The 26,627-nt window shown below is 47.3% G+C and overlaps 1 protein-coding gene across 3 annotated transcripts in view; it reads right to left on the bottom strand.

Annotated features, from left to right (window-relative positions):
- Window positions 1-26,627, bottom strand: part of ARHGEF7 (Rho guanine nucleotide exchange factor 7) — a 125,221-nt gene that overhangs the window by 78,382 nt on the left and 20,212 nt on the right. For all 3 annotated transcript variants that reach the window (XM_081214846.1, XM_081214843.1, XM_081214844.1), the window contains exon 2: window positions 19,238-19,324. In XM_081214846.1, coding sequence (XP_081070972.1) covers window positions 19,238-19,324 — 87 coding nt within the window. The remainder of the gene's footprint in view (window positions 1-19,237; window positions 19,325-26,627) is intronic.

Raw genomic sequence — 26,627 nt, 5'->3', positions numbered from 1 at the left:
CCCCGCCCCGGCAGGGCAACAGGAGGATGACGAACACCTCCGTCTGCAAGGCTCCCCTAACCCCAGCGTCAGTGAGCTGCTTCACCTTGGAGTCCAAATGCACAGACGGTACTGGAAATCAGCATTACCTTCCACATAATAAAACAGAAAAGCAAACTTCACTTCACAAAATAGAGTGTGTTACACTTCACATAACAAAGATCCTGTTAGTCAGGAACCTTCCAACTGTCAGCAAGTGAAACCCAACTCAAACTGGCTTCAACAAAAGAAGAACTTACTGGTTCTCATAACTAACAAGTGAAGAATGGCAAGAACCACAGGCACCGAAGTCGGAAGCTTCAGGCCATCTCCTGACTCGGCTTGCCTCTGCGAGGGCTGCCGTTTCAGGAACGTCCTGGTTCATGAGGTAACACGGCTGCCAGCAGCTCCAGGCCACAGCCAACAAGTCCACCCCCTCCGCTGCACCTGGCTGGCCCTGCCTGCGTCACAGCCACATGGCCACAGGCAGAGCGGCAAGGCGAGCTGGGCAAGGCCCAGGCGATAACGTGCAAAAGCCTCCTGGCAACCTGCACACGTGTGCGACGTGGTGCAGGCAGGTAAGGCAACCCTGTGCAGCACCAGGACGGACCAGCGGATCCAATAAAGGACGACACAGTAGTAATGCGCTGTTACCACCAGCACCCCAGAGTCTCATCAGCAATCACAGCGACCTGGCCTTCACAGAACCCAGACATCACAACCACAACGGACTCTGACCCAGCTGGCCACACTGATACAGACGCAAAAGTAGATGACTCACCCCTAACTGATGTCACCACCTGTGTGTACCCAAAGAGAATATACCAGGCAATGTGGAGAAGTCTTCCTTCCCCCACCCCAGTACTAATGGAGAGACCCCTCACCAACACAAGGCAGACCAACCAAGCACTTTCTCAGCTCAGGCAGCCTCAATATTTGAAATGCAAGCAGCCAGGTCAGCTCCTCAGAAGAGTTCATGAGGAAGCTATTTCTGACACAAGAAATTGTTACTTTGGGCACAGATCTGGAGTGTGGTTCTCGAAGTTTAAAAATATAATCTTGTCCTATCACACTGTCAGATGGAATCTGTGATTTTAGAACAAGATGAGTAAAGACGAATCTTAAGTAAGTTGTGCTATTTAAGTTTAATGCAAATGGTCCACATTGTTGGGGATAGACATGTGGAAAACAGGGATCCAGCAGGGAATTCTCGCCTCCTTGGCTTCTGCAGATTTTGTACTTAATTCCACCTACTCCTACGCCCTAGGGATAAAATTAAAGTTTGAGGACGGATTCTATCAATACACAGCACTTTCACCCAATGTGCCCCCCATTTCTTTTAGCTTAAAATGACAATTAAATCATATTCAATTTTGTGGATTCCACTGTATCAACACCAAAACATGAGGACAGGGACCACTTATACAAGAAAAGAGATACCAAATATTTTAGGTAGTTTCCAGGAAGGGTTGGGTCGGGAGGGAGAACAAAGTCCTGAGAAGTGAGGCAAGATGACTGATGCAATGAAAGGGCTGCTACGTCTCCGTCCACCGTAAAGGAGCAATCATCCCAAACAGACATCACCAGGTGGGGAAGAAGAGGATGAAGCATCCACTGAAGCATCCCCCGGGTGCTATGCTGCAGATTTCATGTCAATCTTATTTTATAAAGGGGAAAAATGAGGCTCCAAAACACGGTATGACAGGTTCCACAGGAGAGCAAAGAATTGAACCTGATCAGTCACTGCTGCTCCCCCTGCCACACGCATGGGTCAGTGGGGCAGCACCCATGGGCCCATGGGTCCCAGAGCCAGCTGGCACAGGCACAGCACCCCATCAGCCCACCGTGGGCTCCTAGTCCGACTCCTAGGGACAGTGAGGCAAGCCTGCAGAGAACAGCCACACAGTCGCCAGACAGAGAGGGTCTGGGCAGGTCACAACCACCACTTAGGCTGACAATTAGCTTAGGTGCTAACCCAGAGAGCCAAAAGGGCAGTGAGTCCCTTGCATTAACTTTAATACTCAAAACAAGTAGTTATAAAACCCAAACTTTGAGAAACATGTCAAGACAGTAAACTGCACACATACATAACCTCCCATCCCTCCCAAGGTTCCACTGAAATAACAGAAAAGGCAGGCTTTAAAAAAAATAGTCATAAATGGGACTTCCCTGGTGGTCCAGTGGTTAAGAATTTGCATTCCAATGCCAGGGACATGGGTTCAATCTCTGGTCGGGGAGCTGAGATCCCACGTGCCATGGGGCAACTAAGCCCGTGAGCCACAACTACTGAGCCTGCGCATTCTGGAGCCCGCGAGCCACAACTGGAGAGAAGCCCGCAAGCCTGCATGCTGCAGCAGAAGATCCCGCGTGCTGCACTGAAGATCCTGAGTGCCACGACTAAGACCCGACACAGCCAAATGAATAAGTAAACAAATAAAAAGAAAATTTTAAAAAATATATCTAGCATATAACCAAACATACTTTATTAAAAAAAAAAAAGTATCTGGGAGAGTGGAACGTGAGTGCGTTAAGGAGTGTGGTCTGATATAGTATGAATGCCCAACAGCACTTGAGGTCGGAGGGCAGGAATTTAACGTGAGACGAGTTGGCATGATTAAGTATTAAAAAACAACAAACAGTATTAAAAAAAAACAAACAGTAATAAAGACTCCACTGAAGTGCTAAAGCGGGGACCGGAGAGGCCATGAGCAGTCGCAGTGGGGCTTAGGGAATCCTGAGGACAGGAACCAGACGGGCCCTGCAGGATCAAGAAGCGCTCTACACAGCACCTGTGCGGAGCCTGGGGGGCAGTGCGGGGAGGCCTCCAGCTCCAGGGCAGGAGAGCAGCACCCACTAAACCGCAGCACAGCAGCACCCCCTTCCTCGAGGAGAGGCCAAGCTCCCAGACCCCACCAGGAGAGCCCACCGCCTGCACTGGCTTCCCAACGTAAGTGACAAACTTGAGGTGCTGCTAGACCCACGTAACAGGCACTGATAGGAGGCAACAAAAATGAAATACCCTAGGAGCTCTAACCACAGTAAAGCCTGAACTGTCCCAGAGCTGGAGGGGGGCAAGGAAACGGGATGCAGGGACAGTCCACCCCTCCACCCTGCTCATGGGCATCACCCACAGTTCCCCTGCCTGCTCCTAGCCACGCCCCTACGGTGAAGGCATCCCACCACCTACGTGGCTTTACACTCGCATCAGCTACCGGGCCCGTCTTCACAAATAGGAAGAGGAACCAAGGCCACATTCGACAGAAGAGTAAAGAGGAGGACAGGTGAGTTCCGGCTCCGAACAAGATGCAGCAGACACACTCTCCTATTCCTCCGCCTCAGTGTGACGAAAAGCCCTGGGCGTCCACATAAAACGAACGTAAGGCAGACAGTGCTGGACACAACAGGCCAACTGCCCACGGGCTTCAAGACCTGAGAAACAACATGGCAGTGGGTTCCCTGGATCTTCTTTTTGCTCCCCCAGACTGGGTGCTGGAGAAGCCTGCAATCCAGACACACCAAAGGGTGCAGACTAACAAAGCGCCAGAGAAGCCTGCCCTCTCCGGCCAGAGCACCAGGAAAGGAGCAGCCCGGCAGACAGGAAACTTCTAGACAGTAACCAACCCCCCACCAAAGCCCACAGGAAACGCGGCCCACCCTACCAAGGCCTTAACAAAGTGCCCTCCCTCGGCCCTGCCTACAGGGGCCCGCAGAGTCACAGTGAGTTCCTCAGCTTTCAGAGAGCAGTCAAGTCCAAGACGATAAATCAAGAGATACAGGCTTCTGGCTCATTATTTATAAAGGTAACTACAGAAAAATTAAGAATCATCAAACAGTGCAATTAGTAAAATGTGGGACACAGAGGGATTGTGAGGCCTCAGGGCACGTGTGCCAAGTCCTGTCCTTTCATGTGGATCTAAAGGAAGCCAGAGCAGGACAGAGAGGAGGAGCCGGGTTAGAAGAGGATTTCACGGGTAAAACTCGAAAGGGCTGTGAAAGAATTCGCGATTACAGTGAGAAAATGAGAAAGTACAAGGACGTCATCGACTGTTCAATGCTACGCAAGTTTAACTTTCACCACACACGAGACGTTCAAAGGAAGCTTGAGTGACCAGAAAAGTCAGAATCGTACGTGGTGCTTGACATGAGACTTGAGGGTAAGATGCGAGACCAAAACATCCAGATGGAGGTGTTCAGACCATTTCATAAAGAAATAAAGCCAAGAAAAATTCAGCCGTGACCAAATATTTTCATTCAGAACATCTTTGTTTTTTGCTAAAAATCAGGCGCCAGTACTTCTACCTAAATGCCGTAAAATGCTACATCTCTCTCTGCCCTTCTCTATTGAACTTCGTGTTTCCAGTACGTGTACACTGTGCACCGATTTCAAAATAAGTACTGTTTACTAAAGCTTGCCAGCACAAACACGATGCCATAATATGAGGACAACGTGGCCACTGGCACGCTGTCTCCCTAGAATTCTTCGCCACTTACTGGTCTTAATTCTACCTTCTAGGGCTATATTTGAGTCCCCAGTGCTGGGCCCAATTTCTCTTAATAAAAAGTTTTCTCAAACGTTTGGGCACTTGTCTATCTAGTCTGAGCACTCCCTTCCAAGCCTATTATGATCTCCAAGAGAACGCTAAAATTTTCCCATCAAAGTTCAAGGTTATCACATACCCCCAAGCAGTTAGGACCCGGAACACCACAATTCCCCTTTAATTCCTCTTTAGGACAGTTCATCAATTTTAGGACGTTTTGTTGGTTCAACTCAGCAAATCAACTTGAGAAGCCTGGGGGAAGCAGGAAGCAGTGGCAGGCCCCACCCACCCAGGGGTGCCCAGCCTGGCCAACCAGAGGGTCTCCTTCTCTCTCTAAATCCCAACCCCATGTCACCGTCCCTCCTGCAGGACTTACAGTCACTGCCCTGTATCCCAGTTACGTATATTCATTTCATGAGCCATACAACGCTCCACGATGCTTCTGGCAAACACATGTTGTGTCTCTGTGTGTCTCCTGAACAAGGCTCAGGGAATGTCCTCATAAATCCTGTGCAGGCTGACTAACAGCACCTGGAGAAACACTCCCCTGTTCTATACTCACAATGAAATAGAAACTGACTCTTCAGTCTCCTATAACACACTCTACCCAGTAAACGCTCTGGTTGAAGGATCCACCACCTCATCCTACCTGGGCTGTGCACCAGTCATCCTAGGAATGCTCCAGTCACATGAGAAGTCAAACTCTCCTCTCCCAGGGCCGGTTCTAAAGTAAGATTCCAACAAGATGCTGGGAAACGAGAAGGGAAGTTTCCAGGTCTTCTCTTGGCAAAGAGATGTCAAATCTGAAGCTGGAACAACACGAGACTCTCACTATACATACATCCCATCTCCTGAGCTGCCTTGTCCTTCCTGGTCCTTCAAACATCGCCATGTGACTGATGTGCTTCAAACTCCTGACCATGATCCTCAATAAAGAATGCATTTTACATCACAACCAGTACACACACACACAAAATCCAGACAGTTGTTGTGCAATCTGAATTTTTAATAAATTCACCACTAAGTAAGAGATAAGCGGTTAACAAATGCAACAAGGATGGAATTTATTCAGGCTTTAAATAAAGTTGCTAGTGAGCCATGGGGTCCGATTTCTTTATTCTCCAGTTATAAATCTTTCACTACACTGAATGGCTTTAACTGAGTTACGTATTACACCCAAAATGATGGAGGGATATGTAGAAAATTAACATTCTGCAACTAAACCTCCTAAATCTTAAGTAAATTCCCTCTTCAGTTGCATGGTGCAGATTATTTATACCTACATTAACACATTTATTACAAATTCAAATTGCATGAATTACAGACTCTACATTCAGTGGTTCCCCAGAGAAGACCAAATGCCCAGGAGCCCACCGTCTTCCCTCTTAACGGAGCTTCCACCAACTGGAGGGCCGCCGTCCCCTTCTTCCAGCCGACCTTTAGTCCTAAATGTATAAGTTCGGGAATCTCTGTAAACCTGGATTCAAGTACCAACTCTGCCCCTTAGTGGCTATCAGAGATCAGGTACATTCCCTCACCTCCCCACATCTCATTTCTCCTCTGTGTACCGGGGCTCACTGCATCTACCTGGCAACACTGCCTTGTGGCTGCTTCGGTACTTAGGAGCCAGTCAGCAAGCTGCTATGCGGTTTTAAAAGCCTTGACAGGCACACCTTGGAGATATTGCAGGTTCGGTTCCAGATCACCGCAATAAAGTGAGTATCACAATAGAGTTCCATGAATTTTTTGGTTTCCCAGAGCAAATAAGTTATGTTTATACTGCAGTCTGTTGAGCGTGCAACAGCATTATGTCTAAGAAAAAAAGGTGCATATCTTAATTTTAAAATACTTTATAGCTAAAAAACGCCAACCATCCTCTGAGCCTTCAGCTAGTCGTAATCTTTTGCTGGTGGAGGGTCTGGCCTCGACATTGATGGCTGCTGACTTTTCAGGGTGGTTCGTGGTTGCTGAAGGCTGGGGTGGCTGCTGCAATTTCTTAAAATAAGACAACAATGAAGTCTGCCACGTCGACTGACTCTTCCTTTCACGATTTCTCTGCAGGATGCGGTGCTGTCTGATACCATTTTACTCACAGTGGAACTTGTTTCGAAATCGGAGTCCATCCTCACACACCCTGCCGCTGCTGTATCAACTAAGTTTACATCATATTCTAAATCCTTTGGTGTCATTTCAACCATCTTCACAGCCTCTTCACCAGGAGGAGATTCCATCTCAAGAAACCACTTCCTTTGCTCATCCATAAGAAGCAGCTCCTTGTCCGTTAATGTTTTATTGTAAGATGGCAGCAATTCAGCCCCATCTTCAGGCTCCACTTCTAGTTCTAGTTCTCCTGCTGTTTCCACCACATCTGCAGTTCCTTCCTCTACTGAGGTCTTGAACCCCTTGAAGTCATCCATGAGGGTTGGAATCAACTTCTTTCAAACTCTGTTAATGTTGATATTTTGACCATTTCCTACGAATCACAAATGTTCTTATATGGCATCCAGAACGGTAAATCCTTTCCAGAAGGTTTTCAATTGACTCTGCCCTGATCCATCAGAGGAATCACCATCTGTGGCAGCTGTAGCCTTACAAAATGCACTCTTTAAATAATAAGACTTAAAAGTTGGAATTCCTCCTTGATCCATGGGCTGCAGAAAGGATATAGTGTTAGCAACATGGAAACAACATTAATCTCATTGTATATCTCCATCAGAGCTCTTGGGTGACCAGGTACATTGTCAGTGAGCAGTAACATTTTGAAAGGAATCTTTCTGAGCAGTAGGTCTCAAGAGTAGGCTTAAAATATTCAGTAAACCATGGTATACACAAACGTACTGTCATTCAGGCTTTGTTGTCCCATTTACAGCGCAGAGGCAGAGTAGTTTAGCATAATTCTTAAGGGCCCTAGGATTTTCAGAATGGTAATGAGCACTGGCTTCAACTTAATGTCACCTGCTGCATTAGCCCCTAATGAAAGAGTCAGTCTGACCTTTGAAGCCAGGTACTGACTTCTCCTCTCCAGCTATGAGAGTCCTAGATAGCATCTTTTTCCAATAGAAGACTGTTTCATCTACATTAAAAATCTGTTGTGTAGTGTAGCCGCCTTCACTGATTATCTTAGCTAGATCTTCTGGATAACTTGCTGCAGCTTCCATATCGGCACTTGCTGCTTCACCTTGTACTTTTATGTTACGGTGATGGCTTCTCTCCTTCAACCTCATGAAGCAACAACCTCTGCCAGCTTCAAACTTTTCTTCCGTAGCTTCACCTCTCTCAGCCTTCATAGAATTAAAGAGAGGGAGTTGCTCTAAATTAGGCTTTGGCATAAGGGAACGTTGTGGCTGGTTTCATCTTCTATCCAATTCACTAAAATTTTCTCCATATTACCAATGAGGCTGTTTTGCTTTCTTATTTGTGTGTTCACTGGAGGAGCACTTTTAATTTCCTTCAAGAACCTTTCCTTTGCAGTTACAACTGGGCTGACTGTTTGGTGCGAGAGGCCCAGCTTTCAGCCCGTCTCAGCTTTTGACACAGCTTCCTCAATAAGCTTAAGCATGTCTAGCTTTTTAATTAAAGCGAGAGACGTGCAACTCTTCCTTTCACTTGAACACTCAAGAGGCCACTGTAGGGTTATTAACTGGCCTTATTTCAATATTGTCGTGCCTCAGGGGACAGGGAGGCTGGAGGAGAGGGAGAGATGGGGGAACGGCTGGTTGGTGGGGTGGTGAGAACACACACAACATTTATTAAGTTCTGCCGTCATACATGGGTGTGGTTTGTGACAACCCAAAACAATTACAATAGTAACAAAGACCACTAATCACAGATCACCATAACAAATATAATAATGGAAAAGTATGAAATACGTTGAGAACTACCCAAATGCGACACAGAGATATGAAGTGAGCATGAAGTGAGCAAATGCTGTTGGAAAAATAGCACCAACAGGGCTTCCCTGGTGGCGCAGTGGTTGAGAGTCCGCTTGCCGATGCAGGGGACACGGGTTCGTGTCCCAGTCCAGGAAGATCCCACATGCCGCGGAGCGGCTGGGCCCGTGAGCCATGGCCACTGAGCCTGCGCATCCGGAGCCTGTGCTCCGCAACGGGAGAGGCCACAACAGTGAGGGGCCCGTGTACAGGAAAAAAAAAAAAAAGAAAGAAAGAAAAGGGGGGCAGATTATGAGGCTCTCTCTCGCATCCCCTCACCGCTCTGCCTTCACTTTTAAGTAGACGGGGAAGACTTCACTCAGCATCCACAGTTTTCCTGTAAAGATCTCATGGAACAAGGACCCAAACCAGCGATCCTGATAGGCCCCCGTCACTTCAATCGCTGCCACACCAACTTCCCTCAAATGCCCGGCACAGCCAGGCTGGCCTGATTCTGCCACGAGAAGTCCGGAGGAAACAGACTCCCCTCTCTGTCTCCTCAGCCGGCCAGGCCCCTCGGCCCCTCGGCAAGCTTGGGGAAAACCCACGGCTCCCTCTCCCGGGAGATGGCTCCTGATGTCACCAAACCCTCATTTCAAGGGCCCGCCAGGTCAGCTTTAAACACGAACTAATTAAATCAGATCCTCTCCAAGGGGAGACTGGAATCACTACTTTAAAAGCTCCACCGTCTACAGCCCAAGCGGGCACCACGATCTACCTATTAGTCTTCCTGAAGAGCACGTGCACGCACGTCACTAACCCCAGGGCACGGTGGAAGGTACTAGTGGTCGGACGGAGGGAGGCCCTTCACTTCTCAGCTCAAGGACCAGGCACTGTCCCTAAACTACCAGGGAAAACACCCAATACACACCAGATAAACTGGTCCAACATTTGGGACAAATTAGGTCAGAAATACATATTCTGGCTAGGAAGTTCGTTTTTTAAAACATACAAAATGCAGATCTTCACATCTAAACATGGTCTGAAAGGCCTCGAGGTTTGTTTTGCTCTGTAATTATTCACTGGGAATCTCTCCGCTCGCTGGTTCCCAGGACTTCAGGGAACTCCTCAGGGACACAAACTGCTTTAGGGCAACGGGGGAAGGGGCTGAGCCTTCCTGCAAGACCAATGGGGATTTTCTTGATTTGTTTTAAAAGGAAAATATCAATAGAAAAGTGACAGCTAAAAGATATTCAAAGAAGTCTGCTTTACTAGACTTAAAACAGGTGGGAAATAGGAAGTAAAAAAGGGGAATGAGGTCAGAAGGCAGGACCCCAAGTGACTAGAATTTCCTATGGCCAGAGAAACAGGAGGTCACACCAGCTCAGGACTCTCCCCATGTGCAGGCAGAACGCAGCGTCCAACAGCAGCTGCTCTACCTGAGTTGCTTCCGAAAGGCCACCGGGCTGTGACCAGTTTGCAACAGGAGAAAGAGCATGTAGAGGCACAAGGGCACACGGCAGAGCGGCACGGGGCTTCTCCAACACACAGCTGCCCGCCCTGCTCCAGGTCCTCCTACGGCCTTCCACGGTGGGCCAGAGGACACGGTGGGGACCAAGAACGCAGCCCTGCGCACCACCTCGGCACGTGGAAACAAATGTCCCCCCGAGGCTCCCGCCAAGAGCCCACCCAGCTGACACCCCGTCCAGGGCCTGTGAGACCCCGAGCACAGAGCCCAGCCGAGCTCACCGGACCGCCGGCCTCACTGCAGAGCTGAGAGGCAGGAAATGGCAGTGTTTCTGCCAGTACATTTGGGGTCATTTGTTAGGCAGCTACAGAAAACCAACACACTACACCAGCTGTCTCACAAATAAAATGCAAGAACTGAGATCAATTTTACCGCAGAGTAGCTATAAACCCAGTGAAACCAAAACTTCAGTAAGAGATCTAGACTCTCAACTCAGTTCTCCCTTTGGCAGAAACTGAGGCACCTTTCTCATTCCAGTTGATAGTAGACTTGGTGCAACACTGGAAACAATAGTGAATGGAATGAAAGTACTTTTATCAATCTTAGAAAAATGTAAGTTTTTTGTTTTTTAAAAACAAGTCAGGAGACATTTTTGCTACCCTGCAGTACTAAAGAAAGCACTTCCAGGATCAATTCTCCCCTCTCGGCTTAGCGAAGTGGGCAGTGGGCTCCTAGCCTCGGAACCGCACTGGCAGCCGGACATCACTCCCTGGGATACACAAGAGCTGTTCCAGATACTCTTCCAAATGACTCAGAGTAACCAACACATGACTCCACAGGATCAGAAGCTGTCTTCAGGCTCAATTCAGGTCACAAGGTGAAACTAACAGACCCGCTGGCATGCCACGATGCTGCAGCTACTGCTCAGCTAAGCACGTCCTCATTTTAAAGCGCCATCTTTGGCACAGGCCGGTCATTAGCCAGGTAGCCTCCTTCTTAAATGAGCACCGTGCGTGAAGGAGTTCCAAGAGGGAGCTCTGACAAACCGAGCAGCTGTGGAAAGATGAAACAACTTGAATTTTACTAATAAATGCCCCTCGAAAGCGACAAGCTAACCATTATCAACACAATAAACTGAAGTAAAGATGTCGCAGTGTCTCATCTTCTGCCTCTCAGTTGATCACACAGACCGATTCCAAGGTCCACAGATTATCCTTTTCAAAGTCACATTTTACAGAAGAAGAAACTGAGTCCCAAAGGGGCTACGGGTCCTTATCTGCCCCGAACGTTTCCAGACATCTTCTGGGGATCTGCCCTCATACAAACCCAATTCATGGACATCCAAATCGAGGTCCGACCCAAGAGTGGGGACCAGCAGGGTGTCTGCCTTCAAAGCCCTGCAGAGCGTCGTGAATGCACCTGTCCTATATGCTGACACCTCCTCAGCAGCTGGCCACGGCTGAGACCATCCTTCCTGCAAAAGGACAGCCCGTTCCCATGAAGCACGTCTGCACAACACATCAGAACCCTGCAACGTGAGCCAAACAGATGGAGGCACAATCGTTCACACGGATGAAGTGAACAGTAACGGAGTAAGCCTCACTGCTGTCCCGTCCATCTTGTTCATCCTTGGTCTCACGCATTCAACACAGATCTGACCTGAGTGCCTATGCATGCCAGCACTGGGACCCACGTGTAGTCACAGTGCCCTCGAGGTTCCCAGGCCAGTGGGCTGGGTGAGGAGGAAGAAGCTTCACTGAAGACTACAACCCTGGCTTTGCAGGACACGGACGCGTGCCCAGCCCAACACCCAGCCTCTAGCCAAGCCCCTTCCTGGAGGCTCTGAAGAGTCAGACATGAAGTGAAGAGACATGCTTCCAATTCCTCCAAGAGAGCCGTCCTCCCCTTTCACCCCACAGTCCTCCTGCCTCCCACCCTCCACCACCCAACAGTGGAGGGGGCTTTCTCAAAAGGACCCTTTGGAAAAGCAGCCCCAGGTCCGTGTGTTGCTTCCTGTCATGACTACTGACAGGCAAGAGGAATGGCGGCTGCCTTGGAAGCTGCGCTGAACCTCAGTGCACGAGAGACAAGGAGGTGCCCTCGCGGCGGGGACGGACGCGGGCCGAGCTGCCGTACCCCATCTCAGCCTCGTTCTTCCGTCTCCTCCAGCCCGGGTCAGGGACACAGTTCACTGGCCTTACCCAGCCTGCCTGGGACCAGCCTGGGGCTTTAGCCTCATCGATACGACAAGTGACAGGAGCTTAAAACATCCGAGCCACCTCCGCTTTTCCCATTTCACCCTTAATTCCACCTTGCTCTGTTCCTGAACCTCTTCCGGAAGCTTCTTAAGGGGCGTCACTGCTCAGGAGGCCTCTGATGAGCGGGATGGCGGGCTGCCCCACCTTCACTAGCTGCGGACGTGGGCAGGCACCCTACACGCCAGCGCCTTAGTTTCCTAGTCACAGCGCAGGCAGAACGACCCAACCCGAGAGGGCTGCCTGAAGACTGAGCGAGCTGACCCGCGTCTACAGGGCAGGGCCCAGGATGCAGCGGGCACTCAGGGGCCGCCGCTCCTTCTCGCCACCTCTCAGAGCACCGCCACCAGGGGAGGCCCAGCGCAAACTGAAACTGCAGAGCTCGTCGTGCAAAGATTCTTGAGAACTTCAGAGGGGGACAGCAGAGCATTAAACCAAGCGCGGGGCCCCGCGTGACGACTCGGTGGCATGCCCGCGAGGCCAGCCCTGCCACCAACCAAGCTCCCCTGAGAACCCCCGCTAGGAGTCAGGCTAACAGGACTGCCCTGCGATCCTCAGTTCACCTAGTCCAGCCCGAGCACAGCGTGCCCGGCGGAACACAAACCCTGGTTCGCACGCGCTGGGCTGTGACCCGAGACCTCCTCATCACCTCAAGTCTCCATCTCCTCGGCTGCAAAATGGGGAAAGCACCACCTCCTCCGCAGGACATCTGGGAGGATTAGACGATATGGCACATATGAAACGCCTAGGCACCTACTTCGTACCTGACAAATGCTAACCCCATTTAATTCCAAGCTGACTGTCCTCCCCCAGCCTCTCCAGTGATCTAAACTCGCGCGGTCCAATGCGGGGCCGCTTGCCTTGTGAGCTGCTGAGCGCTTCCAGTGTAGCTGATTCAGAGTGAGAGGTGCTGCGAGTGTGAGAAACACACACCAGATTTTAAAGACTTAATGTGAAAACACAAAGTAATGTCAATAATATTTTTATGTTAACTACACGTTGAAATAAGAACATTATAGGTACACTGGGTTAAAGACAATGTATTGTTAAAATTAACTTCATGTTTCTTTTCACTTTTTTTAATGTAGTTACTAGGAAATTTTAAAAAACAAATGTGGCTCACATTATATTTCTATTGGATGGTGCTGATCTAGACAATGGGACACCCAAAGACCTGAAGGGAAGTCTAGTTCTCCACAGTGGAAAGCAGCCTGGATGCAGAAGGGACTAACCACTTGCCCACAGGACAGCTGGCCAGGCTCTACAATGGAACACAGAGGGTGAACGCGGACACTGTCTGCCAGGAAAAATTAAATAGAATCATAATATCAGAGTAGAATTTGACCTTCTCTGCTTATAAGTACCTACAAGATATTCAGAGAATAGTTATTCATCTCCTAAACGACTTTTTTATTACTTACTGTCTCTCAACTTCTTTAAACGGCAAGTTCTGGCAAAAACATGAATAAACTGACTTCAAGAATTGATTGAGTCGGTCAATAAATACTACATCATTACCTATCACTTCCAGCTCACCATGGAGTCAGGAGCACAGGTGACCAGCTAAGACGACAGACTGCTGTGTGACCTCAAACACACCTTCAGTGCAAAGTTGTAGCAAACAACTTTACCTGAATCTAGGTCGAAGCGAAGGTAACACCTGGGTGGGGCACCTCATTCCCAGGGAAAGGACTATATACTTTTGTCTTTGTTTCAATTAATCCTGAAGCCTACATCAACAAGTTTCAAGTTTTCACATGAGCATGTCTTAGTTATTCCAATAGTATTTTTAAATATTCTTTTGGACAAAATCTCAATCATAACCTTGTTAAAAATCTAGAAGAGAATTGAGCATGAGGACAAAGAAGTTTAACAAAAGAATTTGTCCGTCGGAAACACACAAAGACAACGAACATCTTAGAAAGATGTAAGACGATTTCTTTCCCTAACTCACCAGCCCATCAGCCTAGCTGATTACAACACTGGACAGCCCACCTAATACCTTTCCCTTCTCTCCCGACTTTAAAGACAGAAAATGAAAACTTCGTCACTCACACAGAGGGAAATCGGCACCTCTGCACACAGTCTCAAGCCGTGCTTCCAGCCAGAGTTCCCCCTTTATAGAGCGACCCCGGGACAGCCAGAGGTTACTTGTCAGAAAGCTGGAAGGAGCACTGCAAACGTCTACAGTTTTCAACTTTGATTTCCTAGTCTAGTAGCTTTCCTTTCACATCCTCCTTTGCGAGTCCAATGGAGGAAACCTTGAGTGCGTCATATCTGCTTTCGTTTACCATTTACACAGAAATGCGGGCACTGCAGACGATACAAGAAAGAGAAGCCAAAATGTTTACCCCAAGAGGTTTCCATTTTCCCGAGGGAAAGAGAAGCAACTGATCCAGGCAGTCACAGGACTGCAAAGGCGTGCTCTCACACATCACTACGGGCAAGGCAAAAGGATAAAAATGTCTCTGGAGACAATTTGGCAATAGTGCTTTAAATGTTTAAAAGCCCTACCTTTGACCTATGCACTGCCCTATCAGGGAATTTCTCCTTCAGAGATAATCAAAGATGAAGGATTCTGTACAGAAATGACCATCACACAGATCACTGTTTACCACAATGAAAACTTAGAAACAACCTCTACATCCAAAAACGGGGATTAGCACCACAAACTATGAAGAAGCCATTAAAAATAACTAGACAAATATTTAACACAAGAAAACAGTCACTATGTTAAGTTAAAGCATATTTATTATAAAACATTTATACTATGATGTCATGGATATTTTATAAGCATATTTACGTATGTGCAAAGGGGGGAAAAGACTGAAAAATATACACTAATTTTCACGTTGGTTATCTCTAGATGGCATCATTATATAATTATTTTCTTCTTACATTTCTCCATTTCCTGAAGTTTGTATAACTGAATATGGATTATGGGGTAAAGTTTTTTAAAAATACATACCAACGTCGTTCAAACTATAAGAAAACGATAACAGTAACAGCCACTGTCTACATAGCACCGAAAACACGTGAGGCACTGTTCTAAGTGCTATATGCTAATTCATTTAATCCTACAACAAATATGAAGGGCCTGCACCGTGGTGATGCCCCTTATCCAGATGGTAGAGCTGGCAAGACGCAGAGTGGGACAGAAGCCCAGCGGGCTTCAGGCCAATGGGCTCACCGGCCCTCCCTCCGAAGCAGAAACCTGATATTCATGGGCAACCACCAGGAGGTGAGAGAGGCCCTGCAGGTACACAGGACGCTTTTATTAAAGGCCCAAATCGCAGCGGGAGAGCACGCCCAGCTGACTGGTCAGCGCCCGCCCCAGCACGACCTGCTCGGGGCTGCTCAGCACCACATACACAATTCCTGGGAAGTGAGACAAACTGGGTTTTTGGTGAAAAATTACTCTGAGAAGTGACCAACTGCCACTGATGGTGATACAGGTGGAGAGGCCTAAGAAAGTAATGACTCAGCTAACATATAAAGTTGTTTAAAACAGGTAAAAAATAAGACGGTATCCAAGTCAGCAAAGACTCACATCTGTGATGTGAACAAGTCCACCATTCACCCTGCAAAACAAACACCAAAGTGCCACCAAAACAGTCTCATAGAGTGAAAGTCAGAACATTTCCTCCTCAACAGTCTCACGGTCAAGGGAACAGTTTTCTTTCACAGTTTTCAGCACTAATAAACGACTACGGCATTATTTCCCTTACACAGATCTGCCTGTTCCGGCTTACCTGTGGTCATTACAGACATACATTAGTTTGCAACTGTTGACGATTTACCTAATCACACAGATTAGTATAAAGTGAGTAATGCTGCATCCCAAACCGGACACCACCTGCTTCTCCAGGAAGGGTCCAGAAGCAAGGCTGCCTGCAGCAGTGGAAAAGCCCCTCACTCAGGGCCAAACACCAGCTCCGTGCCCCAGCTCCGCACCACCAGTCCCCTCAGCGGGCTGCACAGCCCCGGCTGGCCTTTCTGCTTACTTCCAGCATGGAGACTCTCACATCCACCCCCGCTCCCCAGGACCTGATGAGCGCACAAACTCTGGAGATGGGTCCACACATCAGTATTCCTTAAAAAGCCCAACAGCAGCCCTGTGGCTAACGTTCACACAGTTAATAGTGAGAACTGATGAGTTAGGCTGCGTCTCCTTCCCATAAAACAAGGGCTGTAGTAACTCAAAAGACGAAGGAGCAAACTAAGACAACAGGTGGAAGTCCTTTAGAAAGTGTTACAAATAACCAAAAACAGCTACTGAGAACTGAAATCAGGGGTCAGATGGAACCTCTGGAAAACCACACAAAGACAGGACCTGGTCAGCATGAGCAACCTTCTCTCTCACACACAACGTTGCCTGCACGTCCAGGACAAGTTCTGTCCTAGGCAAACGAGGGTTTCCAAACACAATATTCCCAAGCTGGAGAGAATCACGGTGCCTGGCTCCTTGTATCAGTAAACTTAACTTTCCAGAAAAGTTCCAACTTTATTTATCAAGACATAATAGTTCTAAACAGGGTCATCTTACATCCTTATTACACCATTAGGAACATGAGAAAAAAATCTCAATTCTTATCAAATTCCATACTACTTAAGGAAACAAAAAAGTCAAACAAGATGCTTGCTAGGAAGCAGACATTATATGAAAGATGAAAAGATCATCCAAGATATATGTGCTTTTTTCCTAAACAGTTTTCCAATTTTTAAGTTTTTTTAAATTTTCAAAATTTAAAAATGTTTTCCAACTTAAATTGCTTCTCAAAATTTAACAATAAATCCAAATTGTACAATATTCCTTTAAAATTAAAACTCCTTTCATAATCAGAACAACTCATTAGGGGAATAATACTTGATTTTCCACAGCGAGTTAAGGTGTGTATGCATTAAAATAACTGATAAAGTAATTATGACGTTCGGTTCCTCTCTTCCTTTAAGAAATCTTAAGACAGTTGTTTTTTTAAATAAATTTATTTATTTATTTATTTTCAGCTGCATCGGGTCTTTGTTGCTGTGCGCGGGGTTTCTCTAGTTGCAGCCAGCGGGGGTTTCTCTTCCAGTGCACGGGCTTCTCATTGCCGTGGCTTCTCTTGTTGCGGAGCACGGGCTCTAAAGCACAGGATCAGTAGTTGTGGCGCACAGGCTTAGCTGCTCCGTGGCATGTGGGATCTTCCCGGACCAGGGCTTGAACCCGTGTCCCCTGCACTGGCAGGCAGATTCTTAACCACTGAGCCACCAGGGAAGTCCCCTTAAGACAGTTTATAATGGTGGTAGACAAGAAAATACATATACCAAAGACAGGCAGTCTGTTACAAACACAATGCAGTCTAAACTAACCCCTGGAAAAACCTACCTTGACACTTACATAGAACAAAAGCTAATCTAGAATTCAAGCTATCAATCTTGAGTTTCACGTTTGCAATTTCAAAAGCTTTCCTATCAGTCTCTTGTCTTCCAGCACTTTGTGAAAATGAAGTGTGTAGAGCTACAAAGTGTTTCAAAAGAGCAAAGTCCTTCCCTCCTCACTCCCTTTCCGTGTATTTTTCTTTAAAAACACTGGGAAACCGCCCGCCACACTCTGTTCCATGTGTGAGGCTGTCTTTCAGCGAACAGGCCTGTCCCTTCACATCACAGATTACAACAAGTCTGGAAGCCCAAGTTGAGTCCATACCGTACAGAGCTCCTTTTTCAGAGTGACCAACAAATGTATGAGCTTTCTGATGTGCTTTTTTAAATTATTACCTCTTATTTAGTTGAAAGTTTTAAAGTTTAACTTATAACTGAGCTTGAAAGAATGTTAACTAAACTTGCCTCTATTGTAAATTTACTGGAAGAGATATTTAAATAGCACAAAATAAGTCATACTTGATTTTTTTTATATAAAAGGAAACCTTTACTACCAACTACAACTGCCAGGTCATCAGTCAAGCACAAATATTTACTGAAATATTTACTATATGCCAAGCACTGTTCTAGATACTTAGGATGTGTTAGTGAACAAAGTCTCTTCTAGAACATCACTAAATAAACTCAATTTTTAAAAATAGTAGCTATATAAAATTTCAACAGCAACCTTTGGAAAACTAAGGATGAGATGTTTGGGGGTTTTTTACGTTCAACTTTCTTTAAAACAATACCTTCTTGCAAAGTGAGTTTCAAATTTAGTCTAATGAGAAACAAAACTCAATAGTTTGAAGGGAATTATAAAATTCCTCAACAAAGGTCAGAAAAAGCAAAAACTGCTACAAGCATTTATTATCACAGCCTAACAGAGAAACTCAATGATAAAACGACAAAGTTGGAGATGCTTTCATATACTGTTACCTAGGAGCCTGGTATAATTCATCTCAGTACTCAGATAAGGAAACAAAGGCAGAGAGTGGTAAAGCCGCAAGTAGAAAAGGCAAGATTTAAACCCCCAACTGCCTATAACCAATTAGTCTGTAATTTCCAAATTAAAAAGCAGCTAGATTTCTGATCTAAAGCCCTACCCCAGGATTAAGAAAAATCACACATGGTAACATAAGATGAAAAAGAAATTTCCAGAGAGCTGTTACTGACTGTATTTAGCACAGTGACAAAATTCTAAGCAACATGGAAATGACACCCACGCCCCAAGACATAGATTAACATGTCCCTAACCTAAACATCAATTATCAGAGTAAAAACCACCTAAAGGGAGTGACACTTGGAGGACTGGGGGCCCATTTTATTTCTCCCGGCTCCGCCTGATCACCTGTTTAGGGTTCTGACGGTGGACCCAGACCTGGATGCGCGTCCCCCGAGAATCCCTAGGGCAGAGTTAAAGCTAAGGCAAGTACCAAGGAGTCAGAAAGCGTCCCTGCCCAACAAACGGCTGTCGAAAACGTGTTGTCACCTGCACCACGAGCTACTGTAACCACCTGTCCCCATCGCAACGTGCAAAATGTGGGGCTCCTCCCTGCCTTGAGCCCGCAGTCGCCCCTGGGGGACCCGCGAGCCGGGCCCGGTAGCCGCCGCTGCAGGCCGTTACCACGCCCGCCCGCCCGCCTCGCGTCCCAGCGCCCCGCCGGCCCCGGCGCCCCCGCCACTCACCTCCAGGCGCAGGGACGCCCCGCAGCCTCGCAGGAACTCGCGGATGTTGCTCAGGCACTCGCCCTCGCTCCGGGGCTCCGGGTAGACCTGCAACACAGAGCACAGGCGCTGAGCGCCGCGGGCAGGCCGCGGATGCGCCCCGAGGGGAACGCGACGCGGCCCCGGCGGGCGTGCCGGCCGCGCGAGCGACCAGGGCGGGCTGCCCCGGCGGCCCGGAGCTAGCCCGGCCGCCCCCGGCGCCCGCCCGCTCGGCCACCGCCTCTCCTCACCCTTTTTCCTTCCTCCGGGATGCACCAATCTCAGCCCCCTTCCCTCACCAGGAAGTGGAGCGGCGTCGGAAGTGACGTCTTCAGACCGCGCCCCGGCAGGCCCCGCCCACGACCTCTTCCGGTTCCCCGCCGTGAGGGCGCGGCCTCCTCTCTCGGCAGCTGGCGCTGGCCATCCGACGTGACCCCCCCTGGCCTGGCCCACGCACGGACTTCTCCTCCCCGCCCTTGGCGCTCGCCCTCGGACGCGGCCCACCTGGCCCGGCTCACGCGCGGACTCGCCATCCCCGCACCCCCGGCGCTCGCCCTCCGACGCGGCCTCGCAGGCGGAGCCCGCCCCGCCCAGAGGGACCCGGGAAAGCTTGGCCTCCGCTACTTGAAGCAACCACGAAGGGGCTGTTGAGAACCTGTTGTTTTCTCAGTTCTTCCCCGCCCCCGGCTTGGGGAGAGTGGAGCTGGAATTCTAATACGATGACTTAAAACAATTAGCAACGTAAATTATGCCGGTTGGGATTAAAGTGCAGTGTTTTCTTTTACTACGTATTGACCATGTGCTTCATCAGTGATTAGCCAAAATAGCTGGTCACTCGTCAGCGAAAAGTCAGCTGGGGAGAGATTGTGGCGAATGCAGCCTCCATCACAGGTGAAGACCAGCGAGGGCTCCTGCAAACTGTCTGGTGCTTGGTCTGAGGCAGAACTGTAAAGGCCACGGCCACACGTGTAAGAAGTTTCTGACAGCCTCCCAGGGCAAGAAACAAAGGAAACCAAGAACGGCACCAGTTACACAGAACAATCAAGGGAGAAGCCTGAGATCTCAGAAGAGCTTTTTGTTGTTGTTCTGAACGGCATGTGAAGACTTTTTACACTAAAGTATCATCCAGAATTCTAGCATTTGGGGACGTTCAAGACATTTTGTCCTTCTGTCCTCTAGGGGGAAATCACGACATTCCATCAGGCCTTTCTCAGGAATACTGCGGTTTCATTTCAAAGTGGTCAGGTCTTCTAAAACTACGAAAGAAAACCAGGGTGTTGAGCAGTGCCAAGAGGGAGGAAATGACACTTTTTTTTCTCTACAGTTTAAAAATTCTTAGAAGTGCCAGCATATTTCCCTCCAAATATTGAACAGATTCGTTTTTTTCAGTGGAACTTGAGAGTGGAACAACAAAACCAAAGCTGCCTTCTAGTCCATTTTGCTCCTCCCTCACACTGTTTTTGCATACAAATACAGTCAATCCTCATTCACGGATTCTATATTTGCAAATTCGCCTACTCGATAAAATTTATGTGTAACCCCAAAATCCGTATTTGTGGCACTTTCTCAGTCATTTATAGACATGTGCAAAGCAGCAAAAAATTTGAATTGCCTTATGCACATGTTCCCAGCTGAATTTGAACAAGGCCATGCTCTGCCATCTTCTTGTAGCTCATAATGTAAGCAAATGTCCTTTTCACTCCACTGGTGCCACATTTTTCACTTTTTTTTTTTTGCTTTTTCTCGGTGATTTCACTGTTTTAAATGGCCCCCAAACGTAGTGCTAAAGCACTATCTGGCATTCCTAAGCGCAAGAAGGTTGTAATGTGCCTTACAGAGAAAATACGTGTGTTAGATAAGCTTCACTCAGGCCTGAGTTATAGTGCTGTTGGCCGAGAATTCAATGTTAATGAGTCAACAATACGGTACATCCAGAAAAAGGAAGAGGATATTCGCAGATCTGTACGTGAAGCCGCTCCGGAAAGTGCTAAAGTAACCTCTATAGTGCGTGATGGAGCTATGGAAAAGATGGAAAAGCAACTAAATTTGTGGATTCATGAGATGACAAGCAATAAAAAGAGTGTAGTGGATAGCGTTGTTGTGAGGCTGAAAGCCAAAGAAATTTACGGTCATGTTACCCAGGGTCAAGAAAATGTTAAACCCTTCTCAGCTAGTGCAGGCTGGCTTGCACGATTCAAAAGGCGATACCACATGAAAAATGTCAAACTTGCAGGCAAGGTAGGTTCTACGGATCAGGAGGCTGCAGAAGAATTTAAAAAATACCTGCTAAGCATTATACATGAAAAGGGTTATATGGAAGAGCAGGTTTTCAACGCTGATGAAACTGGCTTATTTTACAAAAATGTTGGCAAACGAACCTATGTAATGCAAACGGCCTCCAAAACGCCTGGCTTTAAATCATTCAAGGACTGTGCAACCTTGCTGTTCTGTGCAAACGCCAAGGGTGACTTTAAGTGCAAACCCCTCATGATACACAGAGCACAAAACCCACAAGCACTTAGAGGGAAAAACTTGAACCGTATGCCAGTCCACTGGAGATGGAACAAAAAAGCATGGATGGCGTCCAAAATATTCTGGGATTGGTTCCACAACTGCTTCATCCCAGAAGCTGAACGTTATCTCCATGGCAAAAACCTTGCCTTCAGGGTTTTATTAATTTTGGATAATGCCCCAGTTCATTGCCGTGAAGAACTCGAAAATGCCCACCCTGACATAGAAGTTCTCTTCATACCCCCAAACACAGCATCTCTTATCCAACCCCTCAATCAGGGTGTGATAAAAGCTTTCAAGGCACACTACACCAGGGAGCTTTATAGCAAGGCTTTTGAGGCTCTCAATGCCAATGAGGAGACCACCATGATGGACTACTGGAAGTCAGTCACCATACGCAATGTTATTGATTATATCAGCACAGCCTGGGACAGCGTCAAGCAGGCTACTATCAACAATTGTTGGGGAAATGTTTGGCCAGACTGTGTGAAAATTTTTGAAGGTTTTGAAGGTGTTACAGAAAATATAACAAGCAGTGTCAAAAACATAATGTATATTGCACAACAGATAAGTGGAGAAGGTTTCAGTGACATGAAGGAAGGCGATGTGGAGGAAATTTTGGCAGAAGCGGCAGTAGAACCCACCAACAAAGACCTGGACGAGATGGCAAAACAAGGCAATGGAGATAGTGATGACGAGGATGGTGAAAGTCAGCCTGAGACTCCAAGAATTGTCCCTCTCACAGCAGCCAAAATAGCAGGATGGAATTCTGCCTTGGAAAAAATTTTCAATGACATGGAAAAGTGTGACCCTGTGCCCGAACGCAGCCTCACATTTAAGCGCCTTACCTCCACTGCGTTCATCCCTTATGCTGAAACGCTTAAAGATTTAAGGCAAAAAGCCAAGCGGGTGAAGCTGAAGCAGTTTTTCAAGCCAGATTGGGAGGGCAAGTTGCTGACACCGTCACCAAACTGGGAAAGCCAGACTCCTGAGGCAGAGCTGCCAGATCTCACAGGCCACCCTCCCTGACATCTTCCTTCCTGACTCTCCCTCCGTTCCCGTACGGCAAGCCGAGGTTACGAGGTTTAACCCCACTGTGCACTGCCCCATCACATGTCCCATGGCTCCATAAACAGTAAGGTGGTTTCCATAAATTTTAAATGTTTAATCTTTGGTTAATGCTTTTTTTTTGGGGGGGGGCTTTCTTTCTTGCATTATGCTGTAGTATCCAATATACAGTGTGTATTTGCATGTGTATGTGAGCAGTGAACATGTGTACTGTGTATGTGACTGAATAGAAGAGCTAAATTAGAACAGTCACACTATGGTAGACTACGTTACATAATGCTGTAATTGAGATGGTGTTTTATTATAAAGATATACTGCGTGTAATTATGTGTAAATATATATATATATGTTAAATAAGCTATCTTTAAACAGAAATACACCTAAAAACAAGATTACATATTGATTGGTTGACCAGATATTGTGACCAGAAGTTCAAAGGAAACTAACCCTGTATTTCTCCATGAACAATGGTTCAGTAGTTGCTAATTCAGTGGTCATGGTGCCCTTGTAGAATGTAACTACTACAAATAATGGAATTGACTCTATGTTTAAAATTATTGATCCATAAGGATCTAATTGTTATGACTTCTCTTCTGAATTGAGTCAACACAGCTATTGTGAGTTCACAAATAATGGAAACATATGTTACAGTTCTTGATAAAAATTATTAAATATAAAATGCAAATTTTATTTGGAAATATATATCTTCATGAGATGTATAGGGTTTTTTTTTTTAATTAGTTCATTTACCCATGGATAATCATCACTTACTGCTGGAAAGAGATAGGGACCAGCACCAATTCTATTACTATCTTGGGGTTTTTTTAATGCAAAAACTGAGAAACCTTGTTCATAAAAATAAGCACATGGAAATGGAAGGAGTTTTGTTAGGATGATTCTTTGAAGCCTTCTGAGTTACATAGCCAAAGTCCAGATATAATATGTCATAAATAAAAACTTAAAATCATCAGGCAACAGCTTGATTGGGGTCCCCTTCAATTTCTGTGAAAGCTAAGAAGTACAACCCTGAGCTGCAACATGCAGTCATCAGAATCACTCCCCTCCCAGCACCGGGACCCTTTGTGACAGCTGGGAGGCCTTCCACCTGGCAGCGTGCACCTCGGGAAGACAACAAAGGGTGAAGTGGAAGAAGGCCATTGTGAAAGGGGATGTGGGACAGTCAGACCAGCATGATGCTCTCCTTGCTCAGAGACAGCTGCTCTGGCTCCTTGGTTTTAGTTGAGCATGGATGCAAGCTGAGGACGTAGAAATGGAAATGGATTCCCTTAAAACTGTCCTGAACTCTACCTAAAGCAACATACCTGTTTGGAGAACTATAACGTAAAAGACTCAAAACTTTACAGTAAGTAGTTCCTAACTGTAACACACATACTGACCTCAAACAAGCCACTTGACCTCTCTATGTCTACACCTGTATCCCCAGTTTAAGGCTGACACATTCAGCGTTGGTCAACAGGGCTGTTGGGAGGATCAGATGCATAATAAATTGGTTCAACAATATTGGACCTAGACTCCTGCCAGATCGTGTGATGAGCACTGTGACTACAAAGAAGAGGTGGGCACAGCCCCTGCCCTTGGTGAGGAAGAACTGCTCACGGTGTGGCAAGTGCAGCCACACAGGTGTATGCTCAGGACCCTGGAGGCACAGACAGGGCAGGCCAGAGGCTTAGCCACCCCAAACGGTGACAACCAAGTTGGGGACAAAAGGGTGAAGAAGCAGATGGGACTGCATTGTCAAGGGTGTGACACTTGAAAAGTCCATCATGTCTTCATGGGTGGTGAATAATCCGGGCAACTGAGATCATGGGTGAAGCTGCAATGGAAAAAAATGCATTGGAGCGATGATGATACAAAAGGAGATATTTAAAAGCTCCCTCCCCCCGCCATATTTTGCTGAAGAAGCTGTATGAATGGTAAGTGAGCACATGAAAAAGTGTTGAGCATCATTAGTCATCAGGGAAATGCAAATTAAAAGCACAGATAACACTACCCACCCACCAGAGGGGTGAGATGGAAAAGGCTGACAGTATCGAGCGTTGGCAAGGATGGGAAGCAACTGGAGCTCCCACGCGTGACCGGTGGGAGTGTCAGGTGGTGCGCTTGGGAAACCGGCAGCTCCTTGCAAAGTTAAACATACCTAAGCCCCAGCAATTCCTCCCCTAGGTGTTTACCCAAGAGGGATGAAAACATATGGCCACAAAAAGCCATGCTCAAGAATGTTCACAGCAGCTTTATTTACAGTCACCAGAGCCTTCATAACCTGAAGGCGAGCTCTGCTCAGTGCATCTCCAGATGTGTTCAGAGAGGAGCTCTGGCCTCAAATGACCAACAGCTGCCCCATGTGCTTTCCAGAAATCCTCTCCCAAACTTGCCACGATAATAAACTCCAGGCTTTCCCGCCAAAAATTCTAATCAGGCAGAGGCATAGACAGCCCCCAAACCATTGTGATTTTCCTTTGAAATATGGCTTTTGTACTCAATATTTGACAAGGAGTGTGTCTGACACTCTGAGAATTTGCTACAAACTAAATCACAAGGCAATGTTAAGGCCAGACTTCAGAGACCTCCGCAGCTGCCCAGCTCCCGCCTTCTCAACTCCTTTCTACCACCCACTCCACACCGGGGACAGCCAGCTCTACCCCCAGGCCAAATAAAGTGCCAACTAGAGGAGCTGCCTTCTCTCCAAGTCTGAAGGAGTTTAGAGTTTTAGTTTCCAAAACTGCTTGAGGAAGAAGAATAGGCAGTTCTAGCAAGAAAAGAATTACACAGGTTCAGTGTTACTGCAACACTTAAGATGGAGAGTACAGAAAACCACTGCAGCTTGTAACAGCTGGGAAACACTCAGCTGCTCAGGAGCCTAGTTCCCAGAAGTGGTGGGCTGAACTGGTGACCTCCCAGGGTGCCTCCATGTCCTTATCCCTGCCCTCATTGTGTAAATAGTCTCTTTGTTAAACTCTCTTCAACCATTTCTGTTTAGCATGCCGTCTGTTTTCTGCTGGGACCCTAACCCAGTGAGCTTCCTGGTGGTACGGTTAAAAATAGAAAACAGTGTCACAGCAAAAGATGAGAAACAATTTAGGGAAAGGATTAGGTCAGTTACAGTCCTGCCACGGAACAGACCACCAGCCTACCACACAGCACTTAAAAATAGTCAGCTTTATATACTGATATGTCACAACCTCCGGGTTACAGTAGGTGTGGGACAAGGAACATGGTGAACAGTATGCAGGACATGCTGCCTTAGTGTTTAAAGAAAAAAAGCAAGAAGAAGATGTGCCTGGGTGTTCAGAAATGCATGGCCTGGGACTTCCCTGGTGGCGCAGTGGTTAAGAATCCGCCTGCCAATGCAGGGGACACGGGTTCGATTCCTGGTCCGGGAAGATCCCACATGCCGTGGAGCAACTAAGCCTGTACACCACAACTACTGAGCCTGCGCTCTAGAGCCCGTGAGCCACAACTACTGAGCCCACGTGCCACAACTACTGAAGCCCGCACGCCTAGAGCCCATGCTCTGTAACAGGAGAAGCCACCACAATGAGAAGCCCGCGCACCGCAACGAAGAGTAGACCCCGCTCGCCGCAACTAGAGAAAGCCCGCGTGCAACAACAAAGACCCAACGCACCCAAAAATAAAATATAATAAAAGAAATCTAAAAATAATAAAAGATATGCATGCCCCGTCTCTGGAAGCACATGCCAGATAACAGGGGCTGCCTCCAGGGAGAGAACCCGGGGCTCAGAGGACAGAGGGGGAGAAGGGAAACTTCCTTTGC

Source organism: Mesoplodon bidens (genome assembly GCF_964165515.1).
Source record: "Mesoplodon bidens genome assembly, chromosome: 17".
NCBI lineage: Eukaryota > Metazoa > Chordata > Mammalia > Artiodactyla > Ziphiidae > Mesoplodon > Mesoplodon bidens.
The sequence above is the reverse complement of the archived record's forward strand: the minus strand, read 5'-3'. Positions and strand labels throughout refer to the sequence as shown.